This window comes from Phoca vitulina, unplaced genomic scaffold (assembly GCF_004348235.1).
Source record: "Phoca vitulina isolate PV1807 unplaced genomic scaffold, GSC_HSeal_1.0 scaffold7, whole genome shotgun sequence".
Taxonomy (NCBI): domain Eukaryota; kingdom Metazoa; phylum Chordata; class Mammalia; order Carnivora; family Phocidae; genus Phoca; species Phoca vitulina.
Window position 1 is genome coordinate 36,043,387 of NW_022589710.1, and position 16,920 is coordinate 36,060,306.

General features: G+C 39.7%; 1 protein-coding gene across 3 annotated transcripts in view; it reads left to right on the forward strand.

The window, feature by feature from the left end:
- SYNE2 (spectrin repeat containing nuclear envelope protein 2) overlaps nucleotides 1-16,920 on the forward strand; it is a 315,865-nt gene that overhangs the window by 195,916 nt on the left and 103,029 nt on the right. For all 3 annotated transcript variants that reach the window (XM_032405277.1, XM_032405280.1, XM_032405278.1), the window contains exons 58-64: nucleotides 2,111-2,296; nucleotides 5,957-6,079; nucleotides 7,781-7,963; nucleotides 10,391-10,522; nucleotides 13,997-14,191; nucleotides 14,788-14,862; nucleotides 16,102-16,212. In XM_032405277.1, the coding sequence (XP_032261168.1) occupies nucleotides 2,111-2,296; nucleotides 5,957-6,079; nucleotides 7,781-7,963; nucleotides 10,391-10,522; nucleotides 13,997-14,191; nucleotides 14,788-14,862; nucleotides 16,102-16,212 (1,005 nt within the window). The remainder of the gene's footprint in view (nucleotides 1-2,110; nucleotides 2,297-5,956; nucleotides 6,080-7,780; nucleotides 7,964-10,390; nucleotides 10,523-13,996; nucleotides 14,192-14,787; nucleotides 14,863-16,101; nucleotides 16,213-16,920) is intronic.

Genomic DNA, 16,920 nt, shown 5'->3' on the forward strand with positions numbered 1-16,920 from the left:
CTTACTTAAAATCAACTGCCTTGGGGTGCCTGGGTGGCTCAGTCCCTAAGCGTCTGCCTTCGGCTTGGGTCATGATCCCAGGGTCCTGGGATTGAGCCTCACATCGGGCTCCCTGCTCGGTGGGGAACCTGCTTCTCCCTCTCCCACTTCCCCTGCTTGTGTTCCTTCTCTCGCTGTGTCTTTCTCTGTCAAATAAATAAATAAAATCTTAAAAACATAAAAAAATAAAAAATAAATGAAATCAACTGCCTTGTTGAAAATCAATGTGGGTCTAATTCTAGGCTTTCTCTTCTGTTCTGCTGATCTGTGTGTCCTTTCACTGATGTGACACAGTCTGGATTACTATAGCTTTAGAGTAAGTCTTGAAACCAGGTCCCATAAATTCTACAACTAGTTCTTTTTCAAATTTGTTTTGGCTAATCTGGGTCTTTTGCGGTTCCATATGCGTTTCGGAATCAGTTTGTCAATAGACACAGGCCTATTGGAATTTTGAGTGGATTGCATTAAATGTATTGATCAATTTGGCAAGAATTGACATCTTAACCATATTGACTATTCCAGTCCAGGAACATGATGTATCTTTTTATTTTGGTCTTTTTTAATTTCTCTCGGCAGTGTTTCATAATCTTCAGTGTACAGGTCTTACACATAAATTGTTGAATTTATCCCTAAGTATTTTGTTTATAATGCTATTATAAATAGTATTATTGGTAAAAAAAAGCATTGGTTTTAAGGTTTGTTTTCCATAAAGTTTTCTTCTTCTAGTATCTTGAATAAGGACAATATAAATTCTGAATAACCTTATAAGTTTTAGAGACTTATGACTAGAATTCTAATTGAATTAAGCAGATGTTCTTTCTCATACCGTATTATGTTTTATGGAATTACCTGAAGACTACATGAGCAGGTTGAACATTTCCAGTTGGTGGCTGAGATATTTTGAAATGTTAATTTTGAAAGGTAATACATTTTAATTGTTAAAAGAAAAAGAAAGAAATTATAAGGAAGAATGTCTAAGAAATTATAAAAATGGAGGTTTTTCACTTTCATTTGGTTTTATCAGGTAGAGTCCCTTTGGTGCCAAGTTATTCGGGTCAACTCGAGCCGTAGGGATGTCTCAGGGCGATCAGTAGCATCCTGTGGGATGTCCTGCCAGGACAGTGGCACCAGGACTGACAAGCCACAGGATTGCCACTTCATTTCCCATCCCCACTTCATTTACCTATTTCTCTCAAATTCATGTTCCCAAAAGTACAAGTCCAGTCAATGAGAGAGAGCCTGAATGGCTTTCTTGGACCTAATTTCAAATTACAGAGGGATGGACTACAGGTCAGGTGTTCCTGGTTCTGTCACCGTTGGCTGGAGGAGCAGGGTTACATGGTATAAAATAGCTGCTGGAGTTGCTCTAAAGCCACCCAGTGTTGTTGGGGCACCTGGGTGGCTCAGTCAGTTAAGCATCTGCCTCCGGCTCTGTTCACGATCCCAGGGTCCTGGGATCGAGCCCCGCTTCGGGCTCCCTGCTTAGTGGGGAGTCTGCATCTTCCTCTCCCTCTGCTGCTCCCCCGCTTGTACTTTCTCTTGCTCTCCTGCTCTCTGTCAAATAAATAAATACAATCTTTATTAAAATAAAAAAAATGATATGAATAGGAGTTTGAAATACTGAGACAAATTTAAAATTTCTCTGATTTACATTTTTTTAAAAGTATGAAGAACGTGTTATTTTTTTTTAAGATTTTTTTTTTTTTTTTTTTTTTTTGAGAGAATGAGCAGGGCAGAGGGAGAGGGAGAACCAGGCTCCCTGCTGAGCAGGGAGCCTGATGCAGGACTCCATCCCAGGACCCTGGGACCATGACCTGAGCTGAAGGCAGATGCTTAACTGACTGAGCCACCCAGGCGCCCTTGATTTACACTTTTTTTACTAAGGTATAATTGACATACATTATATGAGTTGCAGGTATACAATGTAACGATTTGATATTTGCACGTATTGTGAAATCATCACAGTACATCACGATACATAATTACAAAATTTTCTCTGATTTAAATTTTAATCAACTTGTTTCAGTATCTTGATGTTCTCTCTTTTTTTCCCTTGTTTTCCACTGTGTAGATGGCTTTGGAAGATTCAGAACAGAAACACAATCTTTTGCATTCAATTTTCTCGGATCTAGAAGACTTGTCAATAATTTTTGAAACCGATGATTTAGCACAGTCCGTACAAGAGTTAAGTCGTCAAGTAGCAGCTTTACAACAAAAAATCATGGAAAGCCTTCCACAGATTCAGCGGGTGGCTGATGTGAGTTGGCACTATAAAGATGTGATTTCTTATTTTTAATTTATATTTCATTTAGTAAATTAGAGTTATACTGCTAATCAACTCCTAATTATATGAAGACATTGGTCTGGTATGTTTTTCATTTATGTTATTTCTTTTTTTTTTTTTTAAATTTTATTTATTTTAGGGTGAGTGAGTAGGGGGAGGGGCAGAGAGAGAGGGAGTGGCAGAGAATCTCAAGCACACTCCATGCTGAGCAAGGAGCCTGGCACGGGGCTCGATCTCACAACTCTGACATCATGACCTGAGCCAAAACCAAGAGTTAGATGCTTAACCGACTGAGTCACACAGGTGCCCCTATGTTCTTATTTCTTGAATTATATTTTACTTTAATTTGCAACCCATGGTACATATCCCCATTCTCAGTCCAGAAATGGTCTATTTAAAGGAAAGAAGCCTGATCAAAGAAACTCACTGTTTTCTCTTTGTCAGAGAGGTGATATTATTGATACAAAAGCACAGATTAGCAAAGAGGGAGTTAAACAGATAACCTCCCAAGTCTTTATTCACCAATAGCAAATATTTACTGTGGGGCTGCTGTATGGCAGCCACAGGATTTTTAAATAATTTTATTTATTTTAGTTTGAAACATGTGAGGCATTTATTTAAGGATGAAGTCACATAGCAAAGGCAGGTACAATTAGTCTTAATTATTTACTTTTTGTTTCTCAGTTACATTCCCTACGTCACACTTAATGTAACTTCAGGGAATAATCATTGTTAAACATTCTTGGTTATTGAAGCTTATGCCAAGGTTTTTAAATGCTTTTACAATTTTTGATATATGCTTTCTTATATCTTTTTCAATATAAGATGCAAAAAAATAATTCCAATATAATTTAACTTTTCTTCATAACTTGGAGATATCACTACAAAGTTGCTATACTCATTGTTTCATTTGCTTATAAAGTTACGTTTATCTGATATTAAATGGCTCCAAACTGCTTAAGTTTGAAACCCTCAGTCTATTTCTATGTAGTTTTTCCTATCCCCTTCATTATTAGCTGTACCTTTTGGTCACTACAGTGTCTCTCTGCATTAAGCTCTTTTTTTTTTTTTTTTAAAGATTTTATTTATTCATTTGAGAGAGAGAGAGAGAGAGAGCATAAGCCAGGGATAGAGGCAGAGGGAGAAGCAGACTCCCCACTGAGCAGGGAGCCTGATGTGGGGCTCGATCCTGGACCCTGGGACCATGACCTGAGCCAAAGGCAACTGCTTAACCGACTGAGCCACCCAGGCGCCCCTCTGCATTGAGCTCTTAAGTAAAGGTCTGAAGGCCTTCTTACAGTGCAAGTGGACTTCAATATGAAGGGTTTGTACCCTGTATTCATCCATTTATGGTTTTACAGCACATATTCTTCCACACGTGGGATCTGTAGCCGTGTGTAGGTTTATAGCGCACAATGCAGCATTTTCACTGTAAGGTTCTTGGCTAAGTCCTAGAGGTTGACATTGATCAGAGAATAACCACTAAAACAGGTGATCTATTGTTTATAAATTAATCTGAGGATGTTATAAAGTAATTTAGTGACTCTGCATGACAATAGTTCATTGGGGTATTGGCAAGAAAATCCTGTCAATTTTTCCAGCTCCTTTTGTGTTTGTTTTCCAAGGGTGACTTTATCATTTTACATAAAGTGATAGAATTTTTTTAAATGTTAGACCCACTTGTATTTAAGTGTTTAAACACATTCCAAAGATAAATCTAAAGAGTTCGTAGATATTGAGAATTTACTTAAAAATTGATTCAGGGGTGCCTGGCTGGCTCAGTTGGGACAGCATCCAACTCTTGATCTTGAGGTCATGAGTTTGAGCCCCATGTTAGATATAGAAATTACTAAAAATACAAATAAACTTTAAAAAATTGATTCAGATGCATAATACTTTTGATCTCATAGTGTGAATAATTGAAAATTCCCTTATGAAAAGTTTTAACTCAACAAGGTATAAGCAATGCTTTATAGTGTGGTATGCTATTAATAGAATGACCTTTTTATTGAAAGCAATCAACAGGGTGCCTGGCTAGCTCAGTCAGTTGGGCATCTGCCTTCGGCTCAGGTCATGGTCCTAGAGTCCCAGGATCAAGTCCCACGTCAGGCTCCCTGCTCAGTGGGGAGTCTGCTTCTCCCTCTGCCCTTCACCCTGCTTGTGCTCTCTCTTGCTCACTCTCTCTCTCAAAAAAAAAAAAAAAAAAGCAGTCAACATCTATGTACACTTTGTTAGTTTTTTTTTATTCCAGTATAGTTAACATATAGTGTTATATTAGTTTCAGGTATACAATATAGTGATTCAACAATTCTGTACGTTACTCGGTGCTCATCACAATAAGTGTACTCTTAAACCTCTTCACCTATTTCACCCATCCCCCACCCACCTTCCTTCTGGTAACCATCAGTTTGTTCTCTATAGTTAAAAGTCTGGTTTTTGGTTTGTTTCTTTTTTTTCTCTATTCATTTGTTTTGTTTTCTAAATTCCACATATGAGTGAAATCATATGGTATTTGTCTTTCTCTAACTGACTTATTTCACTTAGCATTATACTCTCTAGTTCCATCCATCTTGTTGTAAATGACAAGATTTCATTCTTTTTTATGGCTAAGTAATATCCCATTATATATATATACCCCACATCTTCTTTGTCCACTCATCTATCGATGGACACTTAGGTTGCTTCCATAATTTGTCTATTGTAAGTAATGCTGCAATAAACATGGGGGTGCTGTATCTCTTCAAATTAGTTTTGTATTCTTTACCACTAGTGGAATTACTGGATCCCATGGTAATTCCATTTTTAATTTTTGAGGATCCTCCAGACTGTTTTCCACAGTGGCTGCACCAGTTTGCATTCCCACCAACAGCACACATTTCCTTTCTCTCCACATGCTTGCCAACCCTTGTTTCTTGTGTTTTTTACTTTAGCCATTTTGACAGATGTGAGGTGATATCTCATTGTGGTTTTGATTTGCATTTCCCTGATGATGAGTGATGTTGAGCATCTTTTCATGTGTCTGTTGGCCATCTGTATGTCTTCTTTGGTGAAATGTCTGTTCACGTCTTCTTCCCATTTTTGATTGGATTATTTGGATTTTTTGGTGTTGAACTGTATAAGTTCTTTATATAGTTTGGGTACTAACCCTTTATTGGATATGTCATTTGCACATATTTTCTCCCATTCCATAGGATGCCTTTTAGTTTTGTTGATTGTTTCTTTTGCTGTGCAGAAGCTTTTTATCTTGATGTAGACCCAGTGGTTTATTTTTGCTTTTGTTTCCCTTGCCTCAGGAGACATATCTAGAGAGATGTTACGGCCAATGTCAAAGAAGTCACTACCTTGTTCTCCTCTAGGATTTTTATGGTTTCATATTTCACATTTAGGTCTTTAATCCATTTTGAGTTTATTTTTGTGTATATTATAAGGATGTGGTCCAGTTTCATTCTTTTGCATGTAGCTGTTCAGTTTTCCCAACACCATTTGTTGAAGATAGACTTGGTTAATTTTTAAGAACTATAAGTGGCATTTTTTATTAAATAGGAGAATAGAATACATAGCAATAAGTTGTGTTTTATGGATTATTAACAGACAGTATATACTGCATGAGAGTTTTTCTTTCTGAAATTCTAGGATGTGGTTGCTATTGAAACTGAAGTAAAATCAATAGAGAAAAAAGTTTCAAAAATCAGAGCTATCCTCTTATCAAAAGAAATATTTGATTTTTCACCGGAAGAACATCTTAAGCATGGGGAGGTAAGGAAGCATGGATCATTATTAAAAACATTTTCTTATAATAATTATGTTTATTTTTAAATATGTAATAATATGATGCGATAAAAAGTACTTAGTCTTGCTAGAATAATAGCAAAATAAAGTTGGGAAATAGATAGGAATGACAATAAATATCATGTTTTAGATCATACAGTACTATGTGTAAAAAGATAATTTTCCTATAGGTTTTTTTGTTTTGTTTTGCTTTTTCTTCTGAAAACTTCAAATTTTGGGAGTTTTGCCTTCATGTCAATTCCCAGTGCTTAATAGTTCAAGAGCTTGAGCCTCTAGGTCAAGAGAACTGCGTTCTAGACCCAACTGCACTGCTTACGGGCTATGTGACTTTGAGCAATTTAGTTAACGTTTCTTGGATTCTCTTTCATATCTGCACATTGGTATTGTAGTTATCGTACTGGACAATTACAGTGTATACAGAGCCCCTAGCACGGGATCTGGGACATATTAAACAGCATACAGACTTGATTCCCTGTCAGCCTAGCGGTTAGGAGCCCGTGCTTTGGAATCAGGCAGGCCTGGACTCTACTCCCGGTTCTGCCTTTTACAGTCTGACCTCCTCTGGGTCTTCTAACTTCTGTGCACCCAATTTCCGTACTGTGACATGGAAGTTCTGATACCTACCTCCCAGGATTATATAAATCCAGAGCTTGATGGAGCAGGTGTCATTCAAGCAAAATATAATTATATTTTTGGGACTTCGGAAATTTGGCAGGACCGTTCAAGAAGCATTTTTTGAGAGCTTCCTGTGGGAAGCCCCATGCTAGGCTCAGAGGCTCTGAACGTCAGAGGTAGTATTTGCCCCTTGGACAGCTCACTGCCTGGTGACACAAAGCAAAGCACCAGTTCTGCAGAGTGGGGGGCGGGGCGAAGAGAGGGAAGGCAAGGGTGGTCCAAACGCAGAACCTAGTGCTGAAAATAAGTCAAACAGAGAAAGACATGTATCATATGACCTCACTGATATGAGGAATTCTTAATCTCAGGAAACAAACTGAGGGTTGCTGGAGTGGGGGGTGGGGTGGGAGGGATGGGGTGGCTGGGTGATGGACACTGGGGAGGGTATGTGTTCTGGTAAGCGCTGTGAATTGTGCAAGACTGTTGAATCACAGATCTGTACCTCTGAAACAAATAATGCAATATATGTTAAGAAAAAAAAAGAAGAAGATAGCAGGAGGGGGGGAAATCGGAGGGGTAGATGAACCATGAGAGACGATGGACTCTGAAGAACAAACTGAGGGTTCTAGAGGGGAGGGGGTTGGGAGGATGGGTTGGCCTGGTGATGGGTATTGAGGAGGGCACGTTCTGCATGGAGCACTGGGTGTTATGCACAAACAATGAATCATGGAACACTATATCTAAAACTACTGATGTAATGTATGGGGATTAACATAACAATAAAAAAATTAAAAAAAAATAAAATAAAATAAAAATAAAAAAAAAAAGAACCTAGCGCTAATGGGTTACTCTTGCCTCAGGCCTTCTTTCCTGAGACCTTTAGCCATCCAGTCACAAGTGATCTGAGAGTTCTTTTCAGTCTGAGCCAAGGAAATGCTTTAAAAATCAAAACTATAGATTAAAGACTAAATCATACAGTATTTTAACTTTGAACAGACTCAGCAGTGGCCATTTCTTTTCATTTATGTACCATGCTTATCTGATACAATTAAGGTCATACTTGAAAACATCCGTCCCATGAAGAAAGCCATTGCTGAACTCGTGTCTTACCAAGTGGAACTGCGGTGGCCCCAGACAGGAATGAAACCTCTACCTGTGTTTCAGCGGACAAATCAGCTTTTACAAGATATAAAACTGTTGGAAAATGTGACTCAGGAACAAAATGAATTATTAAAGGTGAGCAGTTTATGATGATGACAGCCAACTTATAGGCTGAAAATGTTTGGCAAAAGCTGGTTTTGTTTTCGGTTTTAATGGTTGGGTCAGTGAGAGTCCCATGACTGTTAGATGCTGCCTTTGTTGATTCCTCTTGGTCTCTTCCAGTATTATTATCCAAGAGGTGACATTTGATAAAAGAGAGTATCTTATTGCTCAAATTCTCAGTTCTTACTCTTGTTCGGTCGAAAGCACTAAAGCATAGTTATGATCTGTTTGATTCCATCCTGTGATTATTGAAGAACTCCACGAGTAAATGCTATGGGGAGAGATTCGAACCTGAGCGGTATAATCTCCTGAGACCCTTAAAGTAACCAGCACCATAATAATCTCTCTATACATTTCAGTAACTTTCCTATTAATCATCTCATTTTACTCTCCAACATGTGGTACAGATAGAGTTGGCACCTTGCAAACTTTTTTTTACATAAAAGGAGACAAGAGTCAGAAGGTTAGATGACTTGCTGAAAGACCACTGAGTTAACTTGTGTCCAGATTAATTTGTGTGCAAATAAGACAAGAATTTGAGTTTCTAGACTCCTGGTATCATTCATTCTCCATATCAGGGTCTCTTTCTTCTAACTGATAGCATCTTTCATCCTCTCCACAGAGGGGTTTTGTTTTTTTTTTTTTTAATTCTTATGTTTTGATTGATCTCCAGGCCCAGGTCAGGAATCATTATTAGATAGAAATTACATTTTTCTTTGGTTTGCATTCCTAGATTAACAACCACTTTCACAAGAACAGAAAGTTCCTGAAAGAGCCTTAAATTCCACAGACTTTTCAACTCCATTGGTAGGTCCCACCCCATCCTCCCACCACCCACTGGTTTTTCCTTATTAGATGGGTTGGGGTAGGAGAAAGGTTATTTTTTTCCCCTCCTTCCCAACCACCACCTGATTGTAGGGGAGAAAGCTGCTCATTGTCCCTCTTGAATTTCATTCCCATTTAGCTGGCTACTCTGTGTTCTCCTAAGATTTGAAGATATTGTAACCTCTGGTTTGAGTCTTAGCTCATAGAATCTCTCTGTCCTGGCTACTGATCAGCAGATGTCATTTCCTAACAACCACAGGGAGAAAAAAGATCAGGTACTCTGTGTACTACTTTTTAATACGATAAAGAGAAGAAAACAGAGATACAAATTTGATCTATCCTTTTTAATCTTTTTTTTTTGTGTGTGTATGTGCTTTATTGGTTTCCTGGTCAGGAAAAGAAAATAACAGTTGTAACTATGCTTTAAAGTGGCTTCTTCACAGGATGAGAAGGGGGAAATAGAAGAAGAAATTATATTTTGTGCCAAGTTAGGTCTCAAACTGTGCTGCTTAAATTTTCCATGTTATTATGTAAGTGGAAATCAGATGTCATCTCATATATTTCAAAATTAAGTAAGCCAGTGGTAATGAAAATCATTAGAGTATGGTACATTTCTTTTAATTTCTATTTTGGATATTGTAAGTGCCCTCATTATGGAAAACAAGACAAATTACTTTGGGGAGGGCAGTGGGTAATAGAATGTAGCTCATTATTGAGGGTTGGGGAACAGGTGTGTGCAGTGAACCTAGTTACTTATTTCCAGCCCACAGCTAAAATTATGATTAAATATTAAAGAAAATACAAGGAAGAATTCTATGTTGGCCAGAAACTTTGAAGTTTTAAAAGGCATTTTGCTTCATTGTGTAGCATACTTTATCTTTTTATATATATATATATATATATACTTTCTTTATCTTTCTATCATACTTTGATCATACAGCTTTGTCCACAAATAGGTTTGAGCTTCACTACTTCCTTAACACTAGAGTCAATGTGTTTTTCTGGTTAATTTTGCCTTTTCCTCCTGCCAACTCAGACTGCTCTTGAACCCTCAGCCTCTTACTCATAAAATGTACATCACTGATCCCAAGGGTTACCGGGTGAGGATGTGGCTGGAATGGGAAAACTTATCATCTGTCAGATCACATGCCCTTTCTGCTCTGAATCAGTGATGTCACCTTTCTATGTGGAAAGCATCACATCGAGCATGCATTAAAAGAGCATGTACGACATATCAGTAGTTTCATAAAACTTGGCAACTTTATGTTAACATGCCATCAAATGCTTCCCAGAATAAGCCCACTAGACTTACGAGCAAAGGCATGTCTTATTATGCTTGTACTCCAAGCGCTGCCCGAGGTGTCCTGGCATCTAGTAGAGCAAGAAAGTCAGGTGCCAGCTCTATGAACATTCCTCTCTGTATTTAGGCTTCCATTTTCTACTGCAACCTATGTGGGTGTGTATTTGTTGTAATTGATTGAAACTTGTGGTGGGGATAGATGTTGGAAGTAATCCATGAATCTAGTCCTTAGATTATGACAAAGATTCTTCTTTGGGGCGGGGGCTCTTTTATAGATCGTCATAAAACAGACCGATGAATGCAATGAAGACATAGAAAATTTGAAGCAGATCTTAAATAATTATTCAGCTGAGTTCTCCCATGAACGTCTGTCACCAGACCAAGCTGCCAACCTGACACATGTACAGGTATGTGTCTTTAATTTATTTGCCCTGTAGTTCATTCAGCAATCGCTTACTAAGCCATTGGTGTCTAGAAGCCTCTGGGTTGGTACAGTGTGTTTCCTCCTTTCTTCCAGCTGAAGGTATATTATGTGTATATTCACTTTCCATCCCGATTTCATAAAAGAGGTGCATTTGGGTCTGAATTTGCTCTGCCACCGAAGAAGCTGATGTAACACAGGATATTTGGACAACCTGATTTTCCACCTCGCTTTCTGAGATAGGGGCCAGGCAGGGTGGGCGGGCTGGGCTTTACAGGTAAACACCCTGAACCCTGTTGTAATGAAGAGTGTCATACACTAAGTAGTATTTCCATATGCCATAATTAGCAATATCCTGTGGACCCAGTTACAGTGGTGTGCATATTAACCCTCTACTGCTAGGGTTTTTTGTTTTTTGTTTTTAATTTAGTCTTTGTTTTCGAATTAGTATTTCTATAACAAAAAAACCTGATTGTGTGCCAAGCATTGTAAAGAGCTGCATTTATCCTACTATGAAGTTGATTTGGGCAGGTGAATGCTATGGTATTCAAAACCGGGTTATGACACTTGCTAGCTGTGAGGTCTAAAGCAAATTACTTACAGAGAGGGGTCTAAGGGCACACACCTATTAGGTGGTGGACTCAGTAAGGCAGACTCAACATTAAAGACTCAGTATTGCAAATCTGTTAAATTTCCCATCACATTAAAAAATATGAGGACCCTAAAGAGCTTTGGTTTATATGAATCATATCTACTGATATAGAAAGAAACGAGAACTCAAACATGTAAAAATAATTTAGTTTATTTTAAAATAACAATGATAAACCCATTACATATTGATAGAAATAACGTATTTTTATGGAAGAAGTTACAATTTCCAAAAGCAAATGTAGTGAGAGGAGTGACCTTGTTTTACATTCTTGCAAATCTCTTAAATGTCTGGCTTGGTAGAAGACAGCTAGATTCTCATCGGCTTCTGCATTCCATCTGTTGAGGTATGTAGTTGTGTTTGAAGTATATAAAAACAACCCAACCTCTCAACAAGATGTACTTGGAAAAGAAAGGAATATTTTAATAACCTTTTTGAAAAATTGTCGACATTCTTTGAAACTAAACTCCGATAAGTAGAAGTTACTCACAGGTTTGTTGTTAAATGGAATCCAAATCCATGTCAATGAACTTTCATGCTCTTGCATTAAGACCCGTTGGCCTACTTGTACTTTGAATGGATCTTCTAACTGTGCATGGTTTTATGATGTCATGCTTGATCGTTTGGAAAATTTTGTTTCGCCAGCCACACAGATCCTCCAAATATGTCAACATTTCAGTAGTTGATATTAAAAAATTCACACTTGTTAATATTAACATTTATCTTTTCAGAAAAATCTGTTAGTATTTCTATATTTGTCTAGCTCAGCAGCTGTATTTTTCTAAGTGAAAATAGCATTTTATGAAAAAAATGGGTAGTTCAGCTCAAAACTTAAATAACCACACAGAGCTTTTCCTCCATCATCATACTTTGGCACACGGCAGAAGCGCTTTATGCGTACTTTCCACCTTGTCACACAGAATATTAAAAGTGCATGTTCTTTATCAAGAATATTCTTTAAAAAAAAAAGCATATTCTTAAGCCAAACTGGCTTTTTTTTTTTTTTTTTCACAGTTGAGCACATGATAGTGAAGAATCTAGTAACTAATATAGTTGATGTCCCTGCCTTGATTCATATGAAGTGCAAGTAGTATTACCCACCATTGCTTTGGCATCATCCTATAGTGAAAAATGGCAGCAGAGTAAAAAGGGCAGATAACATTTTAGTATTATTATGAAAACGATCTTGACCTCACCGAGTGGGAACCCCCAGGGATTCTGTAGATGCCACTTTGAGAACTACTGTGCCTCTATAAGTTTGGTGTGCAAACTGCTGTTTCTCTTAGGGTTATTCTAATGGCTGGCATATTAGGTCTGTTGGGAGGCATTTTAACTCTGAAGTTTAGTGTTTATTGAAAATGGACACACAGCACTGCCAACTCCTATTTACTTTAGTTCTCATTTCCCAAAGCAATTACGGGAAGTTTCACTTCAGACAGAATAGGGTTATTGGTGTCAGAATGTGTGCAGTAGTAGAGGGGCTCTGGAGGTGGGTGTCAGGGAGTCTGGGTCTGTGCTCCGTCACTGGCTACCTGCAGCCCTGGAAAATTCCTCCCTGGACCTTAGAACTCTCACTTACATGCAGAGACATGGTAGGCTTCTCTGTAAGAAAGGGAATGATTCTGTGAATGTCTGTAGGATGCACGGATTGATGGATGGGAAGAAAGAAGGAAGGAAGGAACGAACAAATGAACAGGGGTTTGAGGAATATATTAGAAATAAAAAAAACCTTCCCAGTACGGGAAGGTTTGCTGATAAGGAGCAGGTTGTCTTCTGATGCAGCACTCACTGCAGGGCTCAGACAGAGGTGGAATGATGCCTTTCAGGGGGGTTAAGAGAGGAGGATGTTCGATTAGACACCTGCTATGTCCTCCAAATCTAGGATTCTGTAATTCTATATTTGTCTTAGACGGACAGTGGGCAAGGGCCCTTCTGCCACATAGAAGACATTTTATTCCCACCCACCAATCATACACAGTTTTTTTTTTTTTAAGATTTTATTTATTTGCGAGAGAGAGAATGAGAGACAGAGAGCATGAGAGGGAGGAGGGTCAGAGGGAGAAGCAGACTCCCTGCTGAGCAGGGAGCCCGATGTGGGACTCGATCCCGGGACTCCAGGATCATGACCTGAGCTGAAGGCAGTCGCCCAACCAACTGAGCCACCCAGGTGCCCCCAATCATACACATTTTTAAAGTAATGTTATAAAACTTGGAATCATGTGTCCATCATTCCCGTGGTAAGTTACACTTCACGCTCCCTCTATTTGCTTGTTTATTCCCATTTTGTAGGAAATTTTGTGAGAAAAAGTAAATGAATTCAGTAATAGTAAAGACGGCTTCAGAAGCCATCATAGAAGTGTGAGATTTCTCACCTTGTTTTTTCTGAGTGGTTCCTGAATGTTAGTCTACTTACAAATGTCCTGGGAAACTTCCCGGGCCGTGACCCTGTGGATTCTGACCGTCAGTCCTGTTGCCACCAGAGTGGTGGCTCCCAGCCCTGGCTGCACACCACAGTCCCCCACAGAGCTTGTGACAAATCTCTGAGCCTTAGCTTGACCCCCAGAGAATTGATGGATCAAGTGTCCGGTGAAGCTAAGTCATCCCATAAGGGGAGCTTATAAACCCTCACCAGGTCATTTGGAACTGCAGCCAGGATCAGGAGGAGCTCTACCGTCCCAGACATTCACTCCTGGATCTGCACATCAAATACCGTAGAACACTCATCACCCCTTATACCAAATGATGCAAGCTCCTGGGGGCAGGTAGAGGCCTCAGGGGGCTCACAGCAATGCAAACACTCTTTCTGCACAGGGAGACATCGAAGGTATGGAAAAGCAGATTCTGAGTTTGAACCAGAAGAAAGAGAACCTGCTGGTGGACCTGAAGGCTGCCATCCTAACCCTTCATCAGCATTTACAGCAAGACCAGCAAGCATTAGAACAAGAAATGCCATCAACCGGAGCGTCAGAAGAGGAGAGAGTAGCTGAGAGGGATTCTGAGTGGAAGGTGGGTAGGACTTTAGGCTAATGTTGGTCCCACTCCCCACAGGAGTACTGAATTGGTGTTATTTGTCACCTGAAAAGCCTGTGGCATCTAGGTTGATGGCCTATAGGAATTTTAAAAGTGGAGCCATCTGCCTGAGATTGTTCACTAGGGAATATAAATCCTTGGAGTGTGTCTGTCCTGGACTCAACCTGGAATTCTTATACCCGAGTTCCTTGAGGGGTGTATGGAATTCCACGGGCAGGAGGGTGGGAGCCATGCCTGCAGGATCTCCGTCGTAACCGGTCAGCCCAGTGCAAAGTCAGAAATGGACCCGGCCCCACTCTAAGCCCACTCAGGGTCCACACCTGTGGATCCCATTTTGAACTGTTGGAGGAGGGGCCACAGGGAGCAGTGCGGGTAAAAGGGATGTAAGATTTGACGGAGTCATGATATTTGGCAGGATGAGCTGCAAGTTATTGGACCCAGATGCTGCGTGGGTGGGTGGGCTGCTCGAATGAAATGAGTAAACAATTAGCTACATCAAGGCGCAGCTGGGCCAGGATCCTGGGGATGTTGGACAGCAAACTGGCCACAAGCGTTTGTGCTGTGCCTTTCAGATGAACAAAACCAGTGCCATGTCTTTCCTGCCGGCGCTCACGGAAGAGGCGGAAGAGAGCTCCCTGAAGAGTGAAGTAAGGAACATGATTTTCTCATTACATTGCGTGAGAACTGAAATCTCTAAAAGAAGTTCAGTTCAATGGGAAGCTCTTAAAATGAATAGAAACACAAGGATTTTAAAATTTAATGCCGATGTTTTATAAGGGTGATTGAAGCCGTTCTCCTACATTATTAACGTTAAGTGCATCTAAATTGACTTCAAGCCCAAGTGGGAGAAATGTAATTCAGACGCACTTGTTAGCATAAGGGAGAAGGTGAAGTTCTTGGTTGGATCCTGACTTCTGAGTACCTTCTCTGAAGTTTGGAGAGTATGTTGTTTGGTTGGCATTCCTAGTGTGCTTTGTAGAACTTTATTTTTCCAGATTTGAATTTGTTTCCAGATTTGTTAGTCTGAAACAGCATTGCCAATATAGAGAGTTGTGTTAGCAACTAATACCACTCATCCTTACGACTTCATTAGAACAGATTGAAGGAGACGTGGACAGTTGCCTTTCCTGGTATCAATTTCCATTTCGTACTTTAAAAACAAAAGTTATGATGGGTCTTGTGCCAAAAGGAAGAAAATTGCAGCAATTTGTCATCTTTATGTCTCACGTGTAACCACTAGACACTTTCTCTTCTCATTTTATGGATTGTTCAGGAGCTCTACCATCACACAGAACCACCTGCTTTCCTATAGACTGGGACAGCATGGAACTGAGTGGTAGGACAAGGGAGATCACAGGCTCACTCTGTGCTCAGACCACCAGACAACTTCGTAATCTGAGTATGCCCCTTCACGGCAGAAGGAATAGCAAGAGCAGAGGAACCGGGGCCGAGAATAGAATGACTGGCCGTCTGCTTCTAATTTAAGGCCTATATTTGCCTCTGAGCTGATATGTTTATAATACCAACTGTTTGTCTTTGGCAACAGCAAAAACATATGTTCATCAGGCCGTTATTTAAAGATAGCATTTAAGGTTACCTTTACCAAAGCAGATTAAATTCCTAAAGCACCATTTTAAAGATCCTTTTTGAGCGATGTGAGCTGACTTCCAACTTTTCAGAATATCTTTTAGGCTTCAGGAAGAGTAACGACATTTAGACTCCTATGATTTGCTTAGCCAAAGAAAGAGGTGAAAAATAGAAGGGGTGGGGGATTAAAGGCTACAGTTACACTGCCTGGTAAACTGAGTTTTACAAGAGAGATGAGTAGGATGCTTTTAGGATGGTAGGAAGTTACTTCTTTGCTAATCAATTGATTACTGTGTTAGAATGGAGATAAGAAAGCAGAGCCATCTTCTGGGTCTTGGTCTTTACTCTGGAAGCATGATAGGGACATGGAGGAAGATAGAGCATCCTCGTCTTCTGGAACCATCATCCAGGTAATACTGAACATAATACCTTCGGTGGTTGGGGGCTTGCAGGGACAGTAAAGGAAGTAAGTCCAAAGAATCTCTTGTTTGAAAGACTGCTTAGGGAAGGAACCTGCTGGGGTTGAATTTTTTTAAGCTTCTCACCATTACCTCTGCACAAATTCAAAAACAGCCAAGTACGGGCTTATTATTTGCAGTTCTATTGTGTACTCAGTGATAATAGGAGAGTATTTTCTGAGAACTCCATATGTGAGAATTCAGACTAACAAAACAGGTAACTCAAAGGAGCCCCTCTTTAAAAGTTCACCATAATGTTTCAAAGCATTTAATACACCTCTCTTTTGGGAGTAGTTGGGGGAGGAGTCTCCCCATAATCCTCTTTGAACAAGGTAGTGTATAATGTGTATTAATGTCTTTTTTGCTCTTTATGACCTTCCAAATCTTCTCCAACCTCTCAAACTAGAAGGGCAAATGCCCTCACCTTAGAAAATCATTATAAGCTAATGTGAAAACGATGTTTTCCCCATGTTCCTGAAACATCCCAGCATCATTATGATCCATCTGCCTTGCGCTCTTGTCTCCAGGGCTGACCCCTCCCCCCAGCCCCTAGGCCAGTCCTTTTGTTAAACCTCGGCACTGGGCTCTGCCTCTTGACGGGTTCCTTCCCTTTCTGAGACATAGTCAGTCTCCCCATCTCCAGCAAGTCTTCTCCCTCGT